This window comes from Crotalus tigris, unplaced genomic scaffold (genome assembly GCF_016545835.1).
Source record: "Crotalus tigris isolate CLP2741 ecotype Arizona unplaced genomic scaffold, ASM1654583v1 scf7180000024151.2778019, whole genome shotgun sequence".
Taxonomy (NCBI): domain Eukaryota; kingdom Metazoa; phylum Chordata; class Lepidosauria; order Squamata; family Viperidae; genus Crotalus; species Crotalus tigris.
This window is the reverse complement of record NW_024100413.1, coordinates 2,035,724-2,059,711: the sequence shown is the minus strand read 5'-3', so window position 1 is coordinate 2,059,711 and position 23,988 is coordinate 2,035,724. Positions and strand designations below refer to the sequence as shown.

General features: G+C 40.2%; 1 protein-coding gene across 3 annotated transcripts in view; it reads left to right on the top strand.

The window, feature by feature from the left end:
* TSPAN5 (tetraspanin 5) overlaps positions 1-16,954 on the top strand; it is a 60,300-nt gene extending 43,346 nt beyond the window's left edge. For 2 of the 3 annotated variants that reach the window (XM_039322858.1, XM_039322859.1), the window contains exons 2-7: positions 2,838-2,888; positions 7,629-7,775; positions 8,901-9,071; positions 10,534-10,659; positions 13,719-13,967; positions 14,848-16,954. In XM_039322858.1, the coding sequence (XP_039178792.1) occupies positions 2,838-2,888; positions 7,629-7,775; positions 8,901-9,071; positions 10,534-10,659; positions 13,719-13,967; positions 14,848-14,913 (810 nt within the window). In that variant the 3' untranslated portion in view covers positions 14,914-16,954. The remainder of the gene's footprint in view (positions 1-2,837; positions 2,889-7,628; positions 7,776-8,900; positions 9,072-10,533; positions 10,660-13,718; positions 13,968-14,847) is intronic. The other variant, XM_039322860.1, reaches the window with a different exon arrangement.
* Positions 16,955-23,988: the final 7,034 nt, after the last annotated feature.

Here is a 23,988-nt window from a genome sequence, read left to right as displayed (position 1 = left end):
TATTTAACATATGTGACAAGAAATACTTCATCACTACTACTTTGCTTTTTGGAGAGAGCAGTAATAGGTGTGCAGAGTATTGGAGTATAGATAAGAATATTGTATAATGTAAGGATATGCTGTCCTTCTGCTTGTTCCACTATTGACAATAAATTTATAAATCAGGCCAACAGGAGAATTGAAGTGGATATCTGTTGCTCAGAGTAGTTGTTTGAAAAATTCCTGCTTCTCACCAGCAAATTTGCATATGTATACATTTATTTTGGGGCATTCTTTGGCTATCGCTGGAAACATTATACTCAGTGTAGGTGTTTTGTAATGCTGTTTGCTAAGGGACATCATGTAAAAGGTTCCAGATCTTGACTGCAAAAATTTGGAGAACTATGAGAGAAAGAGAGAGTGTGTGTATTGAATTCACTAATATCTCGGGGTGGTCCAAATTTTGATGATTTGGCAGCCTGAATAGGAACTATAATGAAGTATTATGTATTGCACTTAAGATAGTTAGAAGTGGAGGAACCTGAGACTTTGGGAAAAGAAATTGTTAGCAACCTGTCAAGATCTGCCCTGGGGCAGCTTGTATGACAAAATTCTTTATGGACAAGAATACTTTACTACTATAGCTACAGTTGTTATTGGAAGAGAATATTTGTGGCTCAGGGTTGAATTGTAGGATCCTTGGTACTCTAGATCAGCGGTTCTCAACCTATGGGCCGTGACCCCATTTGGGGTCGATCGCCCATTTTTCGGGGGTCGCCAAAGGCGGCGATCCGCCATTTTCCGCGGTGCCATGCACGCACGCTGCGCATGGGGGCGCCGCCGCGCATGCGCGCCGTGCATGGCCCCCCCCGTGCACGCACGCCACGCATGGGGGGGCGCCACGCACGCGCACCGCGCGCGTGGGGGCCGCCGCGCATGCACGTCACGTATGGGGGCGGCGCCGCGCATGCGTGCCGCACGTGGGGGCCCCGACCCCATGCGCGCGGCCCGGCGCATGCGCAGAATGTTTGTGTGACGGGGGTCGCCATCACACAAACGTTGAGAAGCACTGCTCTAGATTGTTTTCTTGCAGATGTTTCATTACTCAACTAGGTAACATAAGTGCTAGAAAGGAATGGTGTTTGCTCTCTGTTTATATACTAGTGGCTTGTCCTACCAATAGCTTATTTGTATGAGTTGGTAGTTCCTCAATTAGGGTATTGTTTACTGCTTGATCGTTGGTGTTAATCTAGATGTTGATTGCTGGTGAGGAGGTGTTTTGGTCTTTTTGTTTCCTTTTTGGCTTATGGTTGTCTCTTTTGAATGATATGTACATGTTGTTACCTTTGTGTGCCTGTTGATGGCTGATTTGTCTGAGGAAGGAACCACCAGGGAACCACCAAGAAATGATGATGTTAACTGATTGGACAGTGAAACATTTGCAAGAAAACAACAAAGCTCAGAAAGCACCGAGGACCTCACACAATTATTATTTCTGCTCTTGTTCTATTATTATTTGAACAAATGGTTTCTAGTAGTATTCTGATTTTGACTTCATTTTGCTTTAAATACTTTTTGAAAAATTAGCTTGAATGTTTATTTCAGTTCAGTTGTACTGTTACTAAATCAATACTACATATTCAGGAAGTATATTTTAAAATACGGTATCCTTTGAAAAAAACCTGACAGTTTTCCTTAAAAATATGGCTTCCATAATTATAAATAACTTTCTCAGGTCTCATATAAATGTAAGTTTTTTTTTATTGCAGTCACAGTATTAGGAACCTGGAAGCCAGTATAAGTTTCTCCAAGGGCAGAAAGGGGACCTCAGGTCTGGAGGCTAACCATACGATTTTTTCTAAATGTTCTTTTTGAGTCAAATGCAACATTTCTAGCATCAGCTTCTGAAGGTACATCAACTTTGTCATTGTTTTTATCATCTGATATTGCGTGAATGTTTTTTGTGATCTTAATTTGCTGGCTCCATATTCTATCAAAAGTCTTTTTAGGCACTGAAAATGAGAAAAAGTAAATTAGAGGGGAGATTGGGGATCTCCCAGTACTGTAATTCAGTGTTTCCCAAACTTGACAATTTTAAGGCATGAGTTGAAGTCCACATGCCTTAAAATTGTCAAGTTTGGGAAACACTGCTGTAATTCAACAAGTGGAACTTAAGCTCTTCCCAGAAGGATTTGTCTCTGAAACTATAACTTGAAGCCACTTCATGATTTTGAACACTCAGTAATGCCGGATTTGGTTTCTGCTGGAGGATAAGAGTCTGCAGTAAACACCCATCCATATGTTGGTGCCAAGTACCCCAAATGTGGTTTCTGGGAGAGAAGCTGCTCGCCTGGGAGCTGCCCTGTATCTTTCTCGGGTGGTGTCTTGCTCACTTTCACAAATATCCATGAACTTAATTTCTAGTAAGATGTTTCCTGTACACTCAAAACAGAACGTTGCTTTTTGAAAATTGTCCCCACCCTCCAGTTGTGAGCACTGAGAAATCAGAATGTACTAATTAAAGAGGAAAGGTCCACCTGTTTTTGAAGCAGTTTTAGTCTTTTAGGGCAGGGGTCTGCAACCTTGACAACTTTAAGACTTGTTGCTGGCTGAGGAATTATGGGAGCTGAAGTCCACAAGTCTTTAAAGTTGTCAAGGTTGCAGACCCTTGTTTTAGGGAGCCCATTGGAATGTATTTCAGTTGGTTCAAGTTTTACATATGTCAGTCTTGGTTCAGCTTAGTTTGGATTTACTATAAGATGCTCATAGGGGATATATGGTACTTGGGGAATCTCTTGAAATGCTTACTAATCTTACTTCTTGTTCTTTCCCTCTCTCTTTCTCATTTTCTCTTGCAGTTCCTGGGCATAGCATTTCTTGGAATAGGTCTTTGGGCATGGAATGAAAAAGTAAGTTAACAACAGCAATCTATACAACCAAGTATATTTAAATAGGTCTCCCAATATCTTAAAAAAGATTTCCTTCTTTAAAAGATACCTTTGTTAAGCATATTCTATATCTGACAAACTTTGCTGCAAGTAGTCCTCAATTTACTACAGTGATTGAGCCTGTAATTAGAGTTGTTAGTCATAATGGTCATTAAATGGGTCATCATATGACCACACCCAATTTTATGATTTTTTTTTTTTGGTGGCAGTTGTTGAATGAACCCATTGTTCACTATGGCCATTTTTTTTTCCAGAAACCAGAGGTAAACTCTGGTTTCTGGCAAAAATGTTGCAAATTGCAGTCACCTGACCATGTTGCAAATGGCCTAAATGCAAGCAGGTTGCCTAGCACCCAAAATGTGGCCAGATCACTGAGAGGGGCGGCCATCAGAACTTTGAATTCAGGTTTTAAGTATCTTTGCAGAGGGAGGGTCCATTATAACTTCAACTGATTGCTAAGCAACCAGTTGACATATCTTTGCAGTAGGGAAAAGGCACCCCAAATTTTAGAAGACGCAGGTAGAGTACCATCTTTAATAGATTCTCAGACTTACTCAAATTGTATCCTCTCTTTATTTTTTTATTAGATTTCTTTATTACTGTAAATCCTTTTAGACACCTGGTGTCAATGCTGCAAATACTGTATATTCTTGCTTTGACAATATGCAAAACTGTCTGGCATTTATTGGGTTAATACTTAGCTTAGACCAGGGGTAGGCAACCCAAAACACTCAAAGAGCCACTTGGACCCGTTTCCCACCAAAAACAAAACACCGGGAGCCGCAAAACCCTTTTGATATCTAAAATGAAGATAACACTGTATATATCCTTTTTTACCTTTATTATAGGTGTGTGTGTGTGTGTGTGTGTGTGTTTGTGTATGTGTATGTGTGTGTGTGTATGTACACACACACACACACACGCACATTAAAAATAAAAGTAAAAATATGACTCTTGGGAATATCCATACTATTAAAACAATGATCACCAAGAGAATGCTTTAAGAGAATAAAATTACATACACACACAGGTAAAAAAAGGATATATGCAGTGTTATCTTCATTTTAGATGTCAAAAGGGTCTCTCTCTCTCTCTCTGTCTCTCTCCCTCCCTCCCTCTCTATCTGCCCTTGGTCTACCACTCCTCTTCCCCCCCCACACACACTCTCTCTCTCCCTCTCTCTCCCTCCCTCCCTCTCTCTCCCTCCCTCTCTCTTTCTCCCCCCTCTCCTATCTGCTGCTCACCTGGCAAGCTTCAAGCTGTTGTCCAACAAGCTCAGGGGTAGAAAACCTCGTCTCTTTTATGACTCATGGACTTCAACTCCCAGAATTCCTGAGTCAGCCTAGCTGGGCTAGCTAGCTCTCTCCTGCCCTTCCTGCTTCCTGCAGAGACGCAGCAAAGGGAGGAGCTCCACCAGTAAGCTTTTCAGCTCCTCGGAGAACACTGTGAGTGCACTCTCTTTTTTACACACACACACACACACACACACAGAGAGAGAGAGAGAGAGAGAGAGAGAGAGAGAGAGAGAGAGAGAGAGAGCAGGGAAGCGCAATTGCCTCTCTCTGTCTCTGTCTCTCTCTGCAAAGGCAGAGGAGGCTGGGAGCCACAGGGGAAGGCTCAAAGAGCCGCATGCGGCTCCGGAGCCGCAGGTTGCCGACCTGTGGCTTAGACTGAGCGGGGAAAAAGCCCGGGAAAGAAAGAGGAAGTAAACGTTTGACCTTCTCACTAATTGGATAATGTGACCTGTGACTGCATGAGAAGGGAGGGGTTGAGCAAGGAAAGCTTGATGCCAGCGACCGGAAGTTCAGATTCTGGCATCAATTAGTCCAATGGTGACCGGCATAATTTGTAGCTCTGCAAATAAAGACTTTAGGAAACATGCCTGAAAGTTCTTTGAAGTGCTTCATTAGTCGGAACATGTGACACCTGGTGGTTTACAGCAGTGAAAAACAGACATAATAATAGAATTAAGTGACTTTGGTCCAGTCACTCTCTCAGTCCACAAGATAATTGTTGGGAAATAAAATGGAAGAGGGAAGTATTATGTATAGTGGTTTCAACTCCTGTAGGAAAGGTAGGATATACATCTAACAAAAATAAATAAATCTTAACAGATAAATTATGTAAAATAATAGTGTATTCTAAGCAAATCAGTAATAAAAATAAATAACATAAATATACTCTACAAAATGAAAGATGCCAAGGATTCAATTCTGGAAAGCCACAATTGGCTGTTCCACAAAATAAGAAAAATATGGTTTTTCTGCTTCATCCCTCATCATGCCAGAAAAATGGGGGATCATCTGTAACTTACCCCAAGAGAATTGCCTTGGACAGGCTGGAGGAGTCAGTCCTGTTGATAACATGCTTTTAAAATAAAAACTGGCACTTTGAATTGCTTCCAGAAATACGTTGTGCAATATACTTTAAAGTGTTAATATAGATGAAAGAACTGGCTAAAATTGCCAGTGTCTCCGAGTGATTCTGCCCTGTTTGAGAAAACAGGGAGCGTCTTCAAAATGATGATTGTTATGACTTGTTTCTCCACTATCAAAAAATGACATGCATTTATCTTTACAGTTCATTTGGCAGTTTTCAGACTTAGATAATTAAAACCTGGCTGCCTTTTTTTTCTGTAAATGAGATGACAGTCTTAGATATAAAGGAGAAAATGAAGTTGGAAAGAGACATTTTAAAGAATGGGAAGACCCTAGTTCCGTCCTTGGTGAAAAAGTAAGAATTGCAGGGAGCTGTTAAAATTACATGTATCATTGAAATTCCTCTCTTGCAATTTGGAAGAGTTCAGTTCAGGATTTTTTAAATTACATAATTAATTGTTTATATATGTTAAAGCTTGTAGTAGGTATGAAAGATGGCTTGGTTTAATTTAGAGGTATTCAATGTGTGGCCCTTCTGATGTTGGATGCTGTGGCAATTGAGAACATTGGGATTGTGTTGTCTATCCCGGATGTAATTGATAATCTCCAACTAGATTAAACAACTAATGTCCTTCTAGATTAGTGTTTCTTGATCTGGCAACTACCACAGATGTGGATTCCAAATCCCAGAATTCTAGGTGGCTATACTTAGTACTAAGTCCATGAGGTTTAAAAACTCCTTAGGTCACCTTCCTCTGTAATCCTTAGCCAAAATGGACTTTGATCCTCTTGTTTGAGGATTAGAGGAGATCACCCTCCAACAAAACTGGAGGAAACCAGTTGGAGAAGACTCAGTTAGTACAATAAGCCACTTGAATAGATTTGGTTGAGCTCAGGTCTGTAGCTTATGTAGCTATAGTAGCTTCGTTCTTTTGAGAAGGAATTACTGTTTTAAGAATTGTCTGGTGATTACTGTATGATCAAAGAACTACATAAAATCATTAATGGCACAGAAAAAAGTTATTTTTGTTCCTTTAAATTAAATTAAATACAGAAATTCAGGACTGATAAAATACTGTTTTATATAGTGCATTTGCTGCCAGCAATTGTAGCAATGACAGCCAATTTGAAGGGCTTTTGAAAAGGGATTAGGTTGGAACACTATATAGTACTAATACAGTTAAAAAAGAAAAACAAAACATGGATACAAATAAAAATATAGACAAACATAGAAAAAATAAAATGCAGCAATAATTAACTACATGAAAATTACTACAACTCTGATTTTATATAATAAATCAGACACAGAGATTCAGATGGTCCAATTGATATGGAACCAGTCTAAAGACTTAGAATAGACACATTTCATCAATCAGTCAACTTTTTTCATCTGATCCAGAAGCATGTTTCAAAAAAACATGTGACTGTGTAATTATTTAGGTGAAGTAGATCCAAAGATTTTCATAAAAAGATATCCAAATGTTTGGAATATAATTTAATATTCCTGAATATATTCCTGTGTGGTTGTTCGCTGTATGATGGGGAAATTGCCAGTCCAACTTTCAATCTCTAATATCAACTTTTATTTCCTAGAATGCCAGGATAATATATAGAGGCAATCATTAAATAATACTTGTATGTTTTTCTGCTCTAGGTTGGCTCACAGGGTGTAGATAATGTCTCCTGTTTTGCTGGGATCCAATATTACAGTGTTAATATTAATACAGTACTACAGATGGGGCTGTTTATCAGATATTGCATATCTTGGTTCCCTTCTGGTGTGTGCAATATAATAATGAGAGGGAGAAAATATTCCTTCTTTCATGTTGGGTTAGAGTTATTTCCTTTTTCAGTATTTCAGAAGATTAATATTTTATTGGAATTTAACCATTTGTACGGACATACTTGAATGTAATTAGCAGATAAAAGGGCAGACTGTGAGCATCTAAAAATTAGCCTTGCTGCACCATTCTTAGTTTCTCTCCTCCGTTATTGCTTTTCTAACCTTTTGACAAACCATTTTTGGCAAAAGTGTGCTAAATGACATTTCATGACTTTTTCACAAAGGATATGGCTGTGGGCCTGATTGCATTGGTAGACTGATATGTGTCAACGCAGAAAGAATTTACAGGAAGTAATCACTTTTGTACAGAATGTTATTAATCTCTTCTGGACAGAAATGCCAAATGCTAGTGTGACTCCTTCATTCTTTCTTTGAAAGGGAAAGGGGAGTGTCAGTAAAAGCCGGATACATCTGTGATATATTTGTATTCCTTGTTTCTCCCTCTCTCACCTCTTCTTCCTTTTACATTCACTGCCAAAGGGGGTGCTGTCCAACATTTCTTCCATTACTGACCTGGGTGGCTTTGATCCAGTTTGGCTCTTCCTTGTGGTTGGAGGTGTGATGTTCATATTGGGCTTTGCAGGATGCATCGGTGCTCTGCGGGAGAATACTTTTCTTCTCAAGTTTGTAAGTAACTACCACATTGCTCCTTAAAGTTCTTTTAAAAATTTACTTCAAGCTTTTTTGGAGAGATTTGTATTTTAAAAAAAACACCTTAAAATCCACCTCAAGTGTTCAGCTTGAATGGGATGTTTAAACATACTGTATGTAAAATAATGGATGATCTTGCTTCACTAGCTTAATGCTAAGTGGAACTACTGATAAGTTCTTCTTTAAATGGAACCACTGATAATTCTTTCTTTAAATCTTACTATTTTACCTTCATTTTAAGTCATCTATTGTTAATAAGAAGTGACATACAAACAACCATGAATAAATTAATATTATGGCAAGCTGAGGCACTGAGAAGATAGAGCCATTGCCTATAGTTCTAGTTAATTTATGCATGCTCTATTCATGCTTTGTGTTTACAATCTTGAGCCTTGTAATGCTTCAGCATCAATTTTGAGATGTAAATGTTCATTTTAGTCATTGGTGATTTCTTTTGACAATTGCAGGGAGTATAAAAAGCAATAATGACTTATCGGCAGCAAAAAAATCTCAGACTGGCTCATATCTACCAGTTGGGTCAAACAATTAGATGGATTGGTTAGTTTTCTGCCATTAATTGGCTGCAGGACATTAGTAGTCCATTTTCTTGCTATAATCATCATCATCATCATTATCATCATCATCTTGGAAGGGACCAACAAAATTTGAAAAGCCTAACTGGTTCCCTGCAATACCAAAGGCTGCAGTTAGCCACTCATGTTTTAGACGAATATATTGCTGTAAAACAGAGTCATTGGTTGTTTGAAAACTTGGATATTCCAAAGGGAATTGGATATGGAACTGTTTGAAAAGGTAGAATTACATGTGTAATTCATTATTCCTCTAACATGGATTTTGCTGTAATTGTTTCTCAATGAGGCTGGCAAAAACAACAAATGATACACATACATACTTTAAGCACAACTGAAAGTGTTGTGCTTAAATGATGTGTATGGTTTGTTATTTTTGCCAACCTCACTGAGAATAGTGTAAAACGAGTAAAAATACCTGTAATATCAGCTTTTATCCATTTGATTCTTTGGAATTGCATTAGTTCTCAAGGTTTTATTGAAGCCAATAAATTATTTTACTTCTTTGCAGTTCTCAGTCTTCCTTGGAATAATCTTCTTCCTGGAACTCACAGCGGGAGTTCTGGCATTTGTTTTCAAAGACTGGATCAAAGACCAGCTGTATTTCTTTATCAACAACAATATCCGAGCATACAGAGATGACATTGATTTGCAAAATCTCATAGACTTTACCCAAGAATATGTAAGAGCTTCTTCTTTCTTTAAGATAGGACTGTGGAACCTACATGGCCCACCAGATGGTGTGGAATCCTACAATCCCTAGCATCCGCCACTTTTATTCATTTAGATAGGAATGACTAGGAATTATAATTCTGCAACATCTGCTGGGCCATTTATAATGCTGCCCTTAGTCATTTGCATACTGAGTTAGGTGGCATATAAGTTTGATAAAAAATCATTCATTCATTAATTAAATATATAACTGGTGAACTACAGATCTGCCAACTCTGCTGTAAGGGTAAATATCCACTTCTGACTGTGACTCTTGCTGTTCATCTGCAGCCAGTGGCAACATTAATCTTGGCTGATTTCAGAAAGGCAAAGAAAGTCAAACCAGTATAGTAGTTGTATGAAGTATCCTCAGTAAATACAGAGTTGTAGATTAGAATACAGTCTTATGATTAGAAGAAGGCAATGACCACATTTTTGGCAAGAAAAGTACATGAAACTATCCATGAAGCCATTCCAAGTGAAGCACAGCTTGACTTAAGAACTTTTCCCCATTGTACTGTTTGCATTTCATTTCTTATCTGTTTATTTTTGAAAGGTTTTCTGAAAACATTTTCAGGATGATTATAGGCATGTTTCTCATTGAACTGTAGTATCACTAATGTAAAAATTAGCAGTATTTATTGAGAAATACTTTGCAAATTTCATAGCAAATGGATTCACATGGTTATTCTCAGAAGTGGAGGAAATGGACAACATTTTGAATATCTTGGGGCCACAGTTTCTGTGTTCAGCTAAAGTTATAAGGCATGAGCCTTAAACGTATAAGGCATGAGCCAACATAGAATAATGAACAATCTGTTTGGGATACATGAACTGATATAGTTGTTTTGCTGCTGTGACTGAGTTAAGCTTTTTCTCCCTGAACAAGCTTGAACAAGATGTGTCACTGAATGGTGCAGGAGTACGAACAGATTTCCAGAAAAGTTTGAACAAGCCTTTTCTAATTTGCACAGCAAAGGTGGTTTGAGGGGATCCTCTCTGAAGTCCTATTTCAAGCCTTAGGACCCACAAAATCAGTGCCACGTGCAAGTTGCATTAAATAATTGACTCACATTTTAATTATTCTCTCTATATTACACATTGGTAACATGATGTTTTGCCACAAAAGGTGGTAGGTTTTCTCTACTTTCTAAAAGACTTGGTTAAAGGAAAAGTACTGTCTAAGGAGAAAAAATCCTATCTGTTTGGAGCATTGTGGCAGATACAATGTCTTGTTTTTTGTTTTTTTGCAATTCCTAGTTGTAGGGAACTAGTCATGCACTACAGTAAAGACTTGAAAACTTTTGCATGTATTTCCAGTACAAAATAAATTCATAAAGTGATTTGGAATGGTAGCTTAGAAGAACAGTCGGGCCTGGCCCATGTTGCCAGAACTGTGATACCTCTGTCTTTTTTCCCCCTCCTTACCCTAGTGGCAGTGCTGTGGGGCCTTTGGAGCTGATGACTGGAACCTCAACATTTACTTCAACTGCACAGACTCCAATGCTAGTCGAGAACGGTGTGGAGTACCTTTCTCTTGCTGCACTAAAGATCCTGCTGTAAGTCAGAACAGAAGCCTGGCAAAGCTACTGTTATATTCCTGAAAAGATCATCAATCACAATGGGATTGTTCTTACACTAGGCTAGTGCCACCATAAATATATTAACTTTTAAGGCAGGGGTGTCAAACTCAATTTCATTGTGGACTGCATCAGCATTACCGTTGCCCTCGGAGGGCCAGGTGGGTGTGGCCAGGTTGGGAGCAGCCTACTGGGTATCAAGCTCCTGGGCTTGACACGAACCGGTGGGGGACAGGGAAGGAGCAGCCAGCAGCCGGCTGACATCCGTGTGCCGCCTGACGCCCGAGGACCAGCTGGGGGGTGACAAGGTCACCATACACCGTGGACGCCTCCCCCTTGTAACCGGGCGCCAGGGGAGTCCCGGAGGCCGGCTGGGCGTCAGGGGCGAGCCAGCCGGATGCCAGAGGGACCGCCTCGCACCGCGGCCACCTCTCCCTTCTCACCAGACACCGGGGGGAAATTCCCGGAAGCCAGCCTGGCAGCAGAGGCGACCAGCTGGACATCGGGGGAGGCTGTCTTTCACCGCGATCACCTCTCCTCACCTGATGCTGGGGGGAATTCCCGGGAGCCAGCCGGGCAGCAAAGGCGACCAGCTGGGCGTCGGGGGAGGCTGTCTCTCACCACAGCCGCCTCTCCTGTGTTGCCGGCGGCTGAGGAAGGATGCCGGTTGCCGCGTGGAGCTACCTCCCAGCTACCTCCCAGAAGAGCTATCTGCCGGGGGGAGGACGCCGGTTACCGTGTGGAGCTGCTTCCCAGAGGGGCTGTCTGCTGTAGAGCCACGCTGGCGGCGGGGAGGAGCTGGACAATGGCTGGTTGCCGGATAGGACGGCTGGTCCTATGGAGGCCGTGTGGCTGCGCTGATGCGTCTGGAGGGAGGGGAAGTCAGAACTTGAGCTACGGCTTTTATCTCTGCATGGACCGGATGCTGGCTTGCTGATTGGGGTGGGGTTGGAGGGCGGGGCACATCTATGTAAGGCATTGGGAGCAAACCACTCCCAGTGCTGACTTTCCTTTTGTACGCATTAAAGTCTTGCTGGTCATGTTGTTCCTGTGTTCTGGAGTTTGTTGGCAGCAGACAGAGGACAACTAACAGTAAGTCAGCACTCTCTTATTTTCCTGTTCCCCTCCTATTGCCTATCACCTTTGTGTTCTTACGGTGATGGCGGAAGGTAAACAGGAGGCTCCTCTGGTGGCAGACAAGGCCGACCTGGCTGGAGCAACAGGGCCTAACCCGAGGCCCGGGAGGTGCAGCCAGCAGTCAGGCCCAAGATGGTGGAGGCTGGGATTTCTGCAGCATCGGGGGAATGGTGGCACAGCCCTGCACTAGCCAATCTGGAGCCCAGATGGGCATATACCCCGGGGCTCAGGGCCCCTTTGATGGAATGGAGGGAGAGGCGGCTGATGGAAGAGGATGAGGAGGAATGGAGCTATTCCACCATTCCCGGACAATACATTATGGAGGTTTTGAGGGACCGGTTTGGGGAGGGTGGGTACCAAGACACCTCCTCATGGCCAAGATGGACAGCAACAAGAGGGGACACCTCATGGTGTCGGACAGAGGCACCAGTTAGACATCCCGACTTGGCCTGGTTCCATCTGGCTAGCCCATGACTGCAAGGCCCTCTCGCTCCAGATGTCTCCACGGTAGGAGGGTCTAGTCTGGGTGCACCACAGGCGCAGTCCCAGCCTGCGTGGACAGGCAGATCGGCACCTGATCCATGGGGGTTGCCTGTTGGGAGGAGCTCTGACCAGCAGGGTGTGGGTAACCAGGGTTTACTGCCAATGGCCGACACAGTATGAGGACCGGGCCAACCTATGGGACCCTGGGGTCAGGGGCACCTGGACCGCCTGGCGATGGGCACCCGGACTGCCTGGCGATGTTCTTGAGCCATATAATAAGCCACCTGGATCAGTATGCCCGTCTCTACTTGTCCCAGTGGGCCATGATGGTGGCGGTTACAGCGGGATTGCAAGGCGAGGCAGCAGCGTGGGCAGTGGACCTGTACAGCGACCATGCCTGGGAGCTGGCCAACGCTGGGCTGTTTCTGGACACATTGCGCTCCCACTTTGAAGATGCCTCCCGGGTCCAGCGGGCTGAGGCAGAGATGCTGGCGCTGCGGCAGCGCGGCCGGCTCGCAACTGATTACGTCCGTGACTTTCGACAGGTGGCTGCGTTCCTGGCCATGGATGGAGTGGGTGTGGCCTACTGGGTGGGCATGGCCAGCTCTACATCATTCGCGTCAAGGGTGCCTGTGGGGGCCTGGGCAGAAGTGGGACAGATCTGAGGGTCTCTGGCAGAAGGGGGTGGGACCAGGGCAAGCGCCAAGGCATGGTCCATTTCTTCATTCCTCACAAAGAGTGACACCTCCCCAGCATACACCCAGGGGGCGGGGCCGACACAGCAGGGACTGGTTTCTTGCTGTTTCCAGATGGCCTTGTGGAGCTAAGACTGAATGTATTTCAGCATAGATGGCCACCACAAAATTGTACATTGGCTCCTGGCCAGCCAGGGCCAAGGCAGCGAGGGCTGTTCCCTCACTGTTTCCAGGATGGCTTCACGGGCCACATGAAACCACTTCGCAGGCCGCATCCAGCCCCCGGGTCTTGTGTTTGACATGTCTGTTTTAAGGTATCATGGAGGTTTTTTTTTTTCAATGCTATGGCTGACAAACCTGGCCCACCCTTCTGGAACGGAGAAGAAAGTATGTAATTTTTATTATGAAACTTGTTAAAAAAGTTAATCTTGAATACCTAGTTTTCATATCCATGAAAAATGTATCTGCTTGGCAAGAATCGTGTTTTTATCTATATTTGTGAACTTGTGAGTCTGTGGGATTCACTTACCGATGGCAACTGGGACAGTTGCAACTGCCATCATAAGTTAGCATGATTATATGACATCATATTTATAATGGTGATGCTCAGCGATAGAGTTTTTAGTTCCAGTTAGGACTACTTAGACAAGATCTTGTGTTGGAGATAGACTTTTTGTTGATAAAAGAAGACATCTATTGCAAATTCTTTGTCTTTATTTTTAGGAAGATGTCATTAATACTCAATGTGGTTATGATGCCCGACAAAAACCAGTAAGTTTTCAAAACTTCTTTTTGGAGAGGAAATGGGAAAGAAGTGCTAGAAAAATGTTGAATGTTTTTTTGTTGTTGTTGCAGGAAGTGGATCAACAGATTGTTATTTACACAAAAGGCTGTGTCCCACAGTTTGAAAAATGGCTGCAGGACAACTTGACCATAGTAGCTGGCATATTCATTGGAATTGCATTATTACAGGTGACCTGTTCTTTTGAAAAACTCCAGAGAATAATCCATACTCAAGAAAGACCCCATAGGGTGAAATGAAAATTGAATCTCTATGTATAGAGTAATTGATTAATTTATTATTGAAAAAAAAAGAAAGTACATTTGGGTTTCACTGATTTCAGCCTTGTAATAAACTTGGTTAATGCAGAATAAATTATAAATATTTTGCTGCAAATTATGATGAAACTGATGCTGCTTGCTTTTTGCTTGCCCAAACTAGTGGGACTGTTTCTCTAGTAGACTTCCAAAGTAAGCTGAAAGACCAATTAGGTGTCCTTTTAACTTAAGTGAGTAGTCTCAGTTTGGTATCCTATTTTTATTCACAGCAGTAGAAAAATCTTTTGCTCCAGGTATTCTCTCTTGTTCTGTAAACCCTGCGCTGTTGAAATCTATTTTCCTTTCTTAAAACTTAACTTTAAAAATTTTAAAAACTTAAAAGTATCACCTGCATCTGCATTTTCAGAGCTGCTGTTCCCAGAACAATTCTGAGAATACTATACACCCCTCTCTGATATTAAAGATTGTTCTCCCCTCCCTCCATTACTTCATGATGGAATACTTAATACTTCACAGCAAATGTGATTGTATTTGCATAGTACACTCAACTGCAGACTGGCCAGCCATACAATATTTGAGGCCAACATGTTCTGCACGCTCAGTCACTATGGTTAATTTGTATTATGAGTCCCAAAAAACCTGAGTGAAACATGTTTAACAAGGGAAAGCCATTTCAACTTAATGTGTAGCCATTGTGTTAAATTTTGTGGGTGTTAAATTTTTGTCTGGCTAACTCAAATTTCTGCATTTGAAAGTCAGTTCCAGTTTAACACGTGCATTTCTTTTCTTCCAGATATTTGGCATATGCTTGGCTCAAAACTTGGTTAGTGATATTGAAGCTGTCCGAGCCAGTTGGTAAAAACTCTTTAACGTAAGCCACACAAGATCTTGTGGGTAACCACAGTTCTCAGAAGGCTCCATGTGGCCCACATGGACTCAAAGCTATGTGAAAATGGGTGACTGAGAAGTTTTAAGTTCTCAGCTGATTAAAACAGCATCACACCTTTGTTTATTCCACAATGAGCAGCTCCAGCCACCTAGTTGTGATGAATGCTATTAAAAACTGCCAGTCTAAAATGTACTGAGCCATGAATCTCTACTGTATCCTTGACTGAGTAAACTGGAGGATATTTCTTCCGTTTCTTCTGTGTGTGTGGCAAGTGGTCTGTGTCAATGGAACTTCAGTAGATGCATCGTTTTGTTTTCTGTGTTGCAGCAGACCCTCCATGAGGCAATTTCCTTTTGCCATTAAAGAAGTGGCCGAGAGACCTAACGTTTCTTTGGGAAGAAATCCCACGAAGAGGCAACTACTTATCTACTTCACATGTGCTTTGTTTTCTGGCAAAAAAAATCATCACTCTTCCACAGGAAATTCAGTATCTGTTCTATTAGGTCCTCTGTCGAATAACAACAGCTTTAATTATTTTACAACCTCTTGCAATCTTTATTTCACTGGACAGGGAACTGTGGAATCAGCAAACTTCAGGAAAGAGCTAAAATAGAGAATATTCTCCATCTGTATTAGTCGCTAGCAATATGTAAATGAAGAAGAGATGAAGGTATTCATGCTGGGAGATTTGATGATGAGATTGAGAAATAACGATGAATTTAGAAGCAGAAACAAGCACAGCATATTCAGTTTCATGGATAAAATGAATTCTAAAGAAACAAACCTGTTTGGAATAGTTTTTGATATCTTTACTTCACACTATAGTAGGGCAAATGCTTTTTGTCCCGTGATAACCCTTTCTAAGTATATCTTGTTATACCCTCTTCATAGAGTTGGTATAAACTTTTAAAAATTGCTACTCCTTTTTGATTTGCTGGATTTGAGTGGGCTTCCAGTTCAAACAAACATAAATGAAATGCTGACCAATTTACGTTCTTTGGTTTGCATTTTGCGCTGGCTTCATTACCATTTAGTTGCCATTGCATTTCCTTTTCTGTCAGTTAAAATAGAATCCTTAATGAAATATGTACCTCTCTCTCATTTTTCAAGCAGGAGCAACAATTGGATAGAAGAGTGTATTTGTGTATTTCAATGAGAGCATTGTGAGTCAGTTTCAGTAAATTTATGTTTATGTATATTTAAGTACCAATGAAAAAGAAAATTCTGATGCCTCTGTGAAAAGCAATCTGAATTTGGCTGTTAAGGATATGCATTTAGGCTTAATCCCACTCTTTTTCCAGGGTTGGCAGTGGAGAGATGACAATCTTCAAATTTGGCAGCGACTGAAAATTATTGTTAAATGAAGTAGAACATGGAAAAGATAAATACAGTATTTGAGTTCTACTGGTGTGCAGTAGCTACTTAAAAATATTAACGTCTCCAGTCTGGTGTCACCAGAAATATTAGGAGTACAACTCCAAGAATTCTCATCTAGCATTGATAGGCACCAAGTGGGGGGACGCTGCCCTAATTTGAAAAGGAAAACAAGTAAATGCACGAATGTCTTGTTCAACTCTCCCATTTTGTACCCAGAGCTAAACATTCTAACTGTGTCTAGTATGACTTCACATGACCTTTTGTCTAGGTAACTGAGTTCTGATCAGGGTCCTAGAATGGGTAACTGAGGCTCATTTACACAAGGAAGTTATATTTGTGTCAGTCTCATTCAGTGAACAGATTCTCTTAGTTTTTAGTCCTTGAATTTCTTAAGTGAAGGAAACAAACAATGCCGAATAAAACGTACAGTGGATGAAAACTGAATGACTTTTTATGAATCTCTAGGACTTGAATAGCTTCATTGTGGAACATTCCAGAAACCAAACATGAAAGATCCTGATACTATAAGATGTACTGAATAAACATTCCTTCTTTTTGCTGCTGTTCTACATTTCTGAAAAAATTTTCCATGTTTCTGATTAGATGTAATAATAATTTTGCTTCAGATGTTTAACCCTTGTTTTTCTTTCTCTTTTCCTGTCATTTTTTTCTTCCATTACCAAGCTGTTTTATAACTGATAGATGGGTAAACTATCATATTATAGTGATAAAAGTTTTCTTATTAATGGAACAAAATATGTGATTAGGCATATCATTCTATCTTTTGGTAAAAGATGTTGAAATGTCTTACTGATTGTACAGCATTAAGAGGTTGTCTTCTTCGTCCCAGTGGTGAATAAGCTTAATAACATTTTTATATAGAAAGTGAAAAATGGCAATCATTTTGTTTGCATACAAAGCATGTTTATTTCTTGGAGTCCTGCAGGAAACCAGAACTCTTATTTTTTTAAAATAGCTCTGTCCTGACTTTGCCTTGGTCTTGTCCCTTGTTGCAAAGAGATAATATAATTTTAATTATTGGGTATGTATTTGCCTTCTATTTGCCTATGCATGATTATAATTCACATATTTCTTCCAGAATCCCATATTTGCTTTTAAAACAAGGGTGAGCTTGAGACAGCTTTCAAATAACTTTCTCATAGGACATGCCCATTCCAAAAGGTAATACAAAACATTTTGAACTTGAAATGTTTAGAGGGAGGAAACCTTTATATTCTTACCAAAATTGTTCAGAACTGGAAATGACCCTGTTTCAAGCATGAAACATCCTGCCTAAGCAAACTTCTTTTAGCTTAAAATATTTTGAATTAGAAATGTTTTACCCACTTCTAGTACCCCCGGTTAAACATTAATCTCAGAAGCTCTATCTGGTAAATAGAATTTAATTACTAATAGGCCCTAACTAATGAAAAGCTACAATCTTTGCACCATAGAAATTTTACAGCTGTATGGTAAAGCTTTTTGAAGTAATAAAAGAGGTGCCGATTACATCTGTGTAGAGTGTTGAAATACTGTAGGTAGTCCTCGAGATATGACAGTAATGGAACCTGCCCATTACAGCTGCGTGTCTCCGCAGTTGTTATAGTAGGTGAAACGTCTCACCTAATGACCCCCACCCCTGCTGTCCCCAATGACTCATTAAATGAACGTGTGGGTTGTTAAGTGGAATGTTGGGTGGGGGAAGCCATTGGAGGCCTAGCACAGGGCCAGTCCTACCTGCCGTGGCCCTCCCAAGGCTCCCCTCACTTCCGAGACGCCCCATGCTCCACTGTGTCCCAGCAGGCCTTTTCCCATTCCCACTGGATACTCCCAGGCCTTAGGTCTGACCCCCCTCTTCCACCCCCAGCCAAATACCTTTCTCCTTTTGAAGTACTATGAGACCTTCCAGAGTACTGAAATGACTACCTCCTTTGCATGGTCACATGACACGGTTGTGAAAATTTTTGTAATTTTCTCCTATCACCAAAGTGGCATCCACATTTGGGTCGCCACTGCAGTGTCCGGGGACAAACTATTTGTTTTGCTGCCTTAACAAAAAGCTTCTGCAGCACTATGCAGACCTGGCTAAGGCAGCCAAATGAAGCAGTTTTTCTGGCAGCTGCTGCCACACAACCCAGGTACATATAGCCTGTCTTCCTTTCACAACGTGAGCCCTGGAGAGCTTCAGAAGATAAGTGTGGGGCATGTGGAATAGGCCCAAGCACTGCAGGGTTCCAGCAGGGTGGGATGGGAGGAGAGACATGGAAGGGTGCTGCAGGGACCTTGTGGTGGGTCATCAAGGAAAATGATTGCAGGGCTGCTATTACTATAATTACATTTGTGTTGGAAGCACCAAAGCCCAGGGCTGCTGCAACCATCGTAACTTTGGCATGGGGTCATATATAGCTTTTGGAATGGGGGCAGGTCTGTAGTAACTTGGAACATTTATTAAATGAACGTTCTTTTAATTGGGCTCAGTAATTGGATCTTTACAGTATTTTATTTATGTATTTTAGGTTTTGTAGTTTTTATTTGTTTACGATTGTAAGCCATCCAGCTCTACTCTGTGGTAAGATGGGTGGCCAATAAAATTTACAAACAAATAAATGGCCTGTCATATCTCGAGGACTACCTGTATTTTGTAGCTTTCTTTTCAAATTTATATTAAATGTCACAAGGAAAAAGCAGTACATACATATGTTTGCAAGAGGGAATTTTCTGACCAAGCCCCACAATAAAACTTGATATATTGGTAAATTTGGGTTATAGTCTGCTTTCTCAATTCAAATGAGCTGGTCTCAAAAAGGATACACTGTAAAATAGTGAGTGATGGAGAAATTAACAAACTGGAATAAAGGCAACAGTCATTGCCATTAAACCAGGGGTATCCAACCTTGGCAACTTTAAGACTCGTGGACTTCGATTCCCAGAATTTCCCAGCTAGCAGTATTCATGTTTTCAGGTGCCCCTTTTCCTCTTCGAAAGGATGAAGGGGTTTTTAAAGAGCAAGAGAATTCACTATCAAATGACAGCAGAGTTTTCAGATGCTTATTAGAGTGGGGAGATGGAATTTAGAGGAGTTTCCAGCAACCAGCACCATGCAAATATTTGGGAACAGAAAATGTTTGATTGCAGCAACTCTTCAGTGTGAGCTTTGCAAGTTTTAGTATGTGTCAGTTTGGATGTAAATGCTTAATGTTGAATGTTAATGCTTAAATGTTAAGAAGTTAAAGTTTGTAGCTGCTGTTCATGTCTTTTCTCTCCACATCTTTTCTAATAATTGTACTAAATAGTACTATAGTTTTTGACAAGAAGAGTCAAAAGAACCCCTTCAAATGATAGCAGTACACGTGTCATGGAAGTTTGTGCTTCATGCCTGCCTAACAAATTGCACATACGTTATGAATTATGTTTTAAAGAATGTGTGTATCAATGTTTGCTTGCTGCTAGATCTCCCTACATATCACATCGTGACATTTGTCTAGTAGTGGCTTAATCCTATGTTACAGAAACAACTTTTGGGGGTGGCTTTGCTAGAAAATTCTGTAAATCTTTTTTTCTGAAAGATTGTTGACTATTTTGATTTTTATTATTGGTCCAAGCTTTTTCTAAAGAAATGGCAGTGTCTAGAAACTGTATTGTGTTGCCAAATCCATCTTGGTTGAAATATGCTAACTCCTGTCCTAACTTCTGGTCTGAATCTCTGGAAATCCATTTGCTTTGTCATCATTTTCAAGCCAATTCCTGTTTCTTTAAATTAGGTAGTCTTTATATAGTCCAGTGGTGTGTACATCTCAGAAATGTAAAGAATAGCACAACTGTGGAATCATTCCTGCACAGGTTTACACATATTAATATATATTTTGAGAAAATTGAAAAATCCCATCCATTTAAATAATAATAGAGTTGGAAGGGACCTTGGAGTCATCTAGTCCAACCTCCTGCTCAGGCAGGAAATGCTATACCGTTTCAGACAAATGGCTGTCCAGTCTCTTCTTAAAAACTTCCAGTGTTGGAGCATTCACAACTTCTGGAGGCAGGTTGTTCCACTGATTAATTATTCTAACTGTCAGGAAATTTCTCCTTAGTTGTATTGCTTCTCTCTTTGATTAATTTCCATTCGTTGCTTGTCCTGCCTTCAGGTATTCTCCAAAGCACCTGAAGGCATAAATGTTTTGCTTATCTATTAGTTGGAACTTAAACTGCTTTAATAGCCTGCCATCTAGTGTTTGCTGGGCATTTCTGCAATTTAATAAATTAAGAATCTTTAAAATTTTTGTTAATTCAGTTCCTTTGAATATTTACATTTTATTATTTTTGGGCAATGAATGTAACTGTAAACTGGTACAAATACAATGGTTTCTGTTCTTAATCAGTAACCCAGGAAAAAAAAAATTCACTGGCTACCATTATCAAAAAAAGGATGTGAATGAGGATATTCCGGGCATAGCGTCTTCAATTGCTTGCTTAGTGACACATTTGATAAAATATATTGGATGGCTCAATAAGCCTGCTGTCTTTGTTCTGAACTGACTACATATCCATGTATCCTGTTCCCATACTTTAGTTTTTCACTGTGGCTGCTTTCCTGAGAAACAGAATGGCTACTTAAACATGCCAAAGTGGTGTTTTTACTTTCCTTCTGCCCCTTCAGTAATCTTGTCCAGCAGGGAGAAATTCAACTTTCAAACAATGGAGGCCTAAAATTTGTTATCTGCCTAGCCATGGGCTCGTCTTGGGCCACATGATATTTTGCTGGAGTTGCTTATTGTGTGCCTTTTATCTTTTCCATTGATGATACAACTTAGTTCTGTAAAACCCCAAAAGTTTCTCAAGTCTTAACGTTGTGGATGCAGATTTCTCTTGATATGTTTCTCTTGATAATAAGTTTCTTCAGTGGTTCACTGTCAACTATTGATGCTTGTAGCATGTTATTGTTCTCCCTCAGTCTTTTAAAGTGAAGTGTCTTTAGAATATATTTTTATGTTTTCACATTTCTGCCTTGGCTTATTTTGGCACATAACTCTTGTATGTGCATTTTATGGCTGAGAAAATCACAGGGAAGGCAACTTGCTTGATTCATGAAGACAGGTAGAAAACATCACATCACCTTTTCAAAACCCAGGGCAGATGCATTTTAAGGCAGACTGACCTTTATTCCACAATCCTGCCCATAGTTTTCCTCTGCAGCCCACTTCTTTTTTAAACACGAATGAACTTTTAATGGACTTACTCTGTGGAAACTGTTCTCTCCATTTTCATTTGGAAGACTAAGTCCTGAACTTGACACAGTCTAAAGGAAGAATGAGGTGTTATACCTGAAAAGAAGGATTGGGAGCAAAACAGCCCGTTTTAATACGTTTATTTCCAATGGGGTTGTATTGAATTAGATGATATATGAATATCTATAGCTGGATTGTAGGCTTCAGGTTCTGTCTCCTGAATGTTACAGGAAAAAAATTTAGGCCCTCTACAGACATTTAATCCAGGCTGAAGATGCTATTCCTATATTCCTGTGCTCTTTTTTCCCCAACATTGTAGGCTACATCATGGATGAGAACACATGGAATTTTCAGTATGGGTATACGCTGGTTTTGCTCTTACTCATGTATCACTCTGCTTTCTTGTTTGATGCCTGTTAATTGCATATCTCACAGAAAGAGGAGACGCACCCTTAAGTATTGTACAGGATATCCCAGATTTACCTTGTCAGAATGGAAATGTTAATGTAGCTATTTGTGCAGTGATAGAGCAAGAAATGCAGAAAGACCTGCCTAGGGAACATAATTTAAATCTCAGAATCAGTCCTATGAAATCAATTTAGATAAAAATAGAAAACAGCCTTCCCCAGCAAGTCTTTAAACTCCCAGAATTCCTTTCCAACATTCCCAGAGGTATCCCGATTGGAAACTTAATTCAGGGTGTAAACGACCACAAAAGTTAGAACTGCCATGCATAGCAGAAGTCTACCTGCAATAAGTATTTCCGTTTATTTTCTGAAGATTGAGGATGACTTAAGTCAGGTTTAGGTATGCTGCATTAACTTCCAACCTTTTCTTTTCTAAAGCATTGCATGTCACGATGAAGGCAATGACTGTCATTACCATTGTGATTCCCCCTACCCTTTTTACTTTTATTTGAATGTACTTTACCTGTGTGGAAAGTCTTGTGCATTGCTGAATTGATTGTAAATGCCAATTACACTTACTGATAATGGAAAGTATTGTTACAAGGAAAGTGCATGCCTGTACAGCTTGACTGAGATTGTGTCATCTCACTCCCACATGCTCCTATTTCATCTCAAAATGAATATATTTTACCTAATTTATCATTTCTTTCACAGTAGAATATGATATATAGTAGCCATGCAGCTTTCAGTGGACAAAATTGAACTTTTACATGAAATTAACACCACTATTTTGTGTTAATTTTTAAGGTATTGAAAGTGAGATTCATCATGCTCTTTGTCTTTTTTTTAATAGAAGCAAATTTTCAGAATGTTTTAATACATTTATGAACATAGTTTTACTAGTTGTGCAGTATTCTGTATTTTACTTGAAATAAATCATTTTATATGCAATTTATTAGTATGATTAGTTTTACAAATAAAATGGAGTGACACTTTGGCTCTGTTCCTTGTTCTCACATATATATAAAAGTTTCACTTAAACATTTCACTGGATGTGTGAGAAAATAAACAAGGTGAGATGGAATGCGATAAAATACTGCATTTGTGGTTTATGAATCTCTGATGGGTATTGCTCCTTTGTTCATAATAGCTCTTTGTAAAGAAAAAGTCGTATAATTTAGATCCAAGAATCTTTGTTTTCATTTGCAATACATACAAATATATTCCATTAGATTTCTGGATCAGAACTCCCAGAAATCTTTGTTAGTTCTTTTGTTGGCTGAGACCTACCAAAACTGAAGTTCAAAACATTTGGCAGATGCTAGATAGATCACCTGCTTGTTGAGATACTAGATGTAGAAATAGGCAAAAAAAAAATATGTCTGTTGAAAACTTGGAAACCAGATAAATTGAAGCACTGGGTTACTGTTGATGCAGAATTAAGGCCCTTTAGGAAAATACAATTGTTCCTGATTCTTTCATAAATCCCTAACGTTTAAAAGCACTCCAGAATAGAACACCTGGTCAGGTTTCAAATTTTGTAATTGTACATTCTTATAGTTTCTCCGTCCAACCAAAAAGATTGAGTTAGTGGAAGTATCCCCACCATTTGACTGAAAAGAGCTCTTGCATAGGTAAAAAACAATTAAGGATACTTAGATAGAACCTATTGATGTAGCATGCCTCCTTTTTGCAGGATCTGGTATAAATATGTTATGTAAATTACTGCTTTGCTTCTTAATCTCAATTTTAGTTGATGTCTATACAAACACAAATACTCTTAACAACATATTACTGACGCAATCCCGGCTCCCTCTTGTAGCTGACTTTCTAAGGGTCAGGATGATTATAAAATTATTTGAGGTTTACATATATCTTTTTTTAAAAGATACTTTAATCCCAACCTGAGGTTGCTGCAGCACTCAAACCAAGTGGTTGTTGCTTAGATTAGTCCAAAGTGAATTAAAGCTACTGGCAGACTTCAGCCTCATTTCAAAAGCTTGGAAACAATCCCCAGTGCTCTGCATTTATGTAGAACA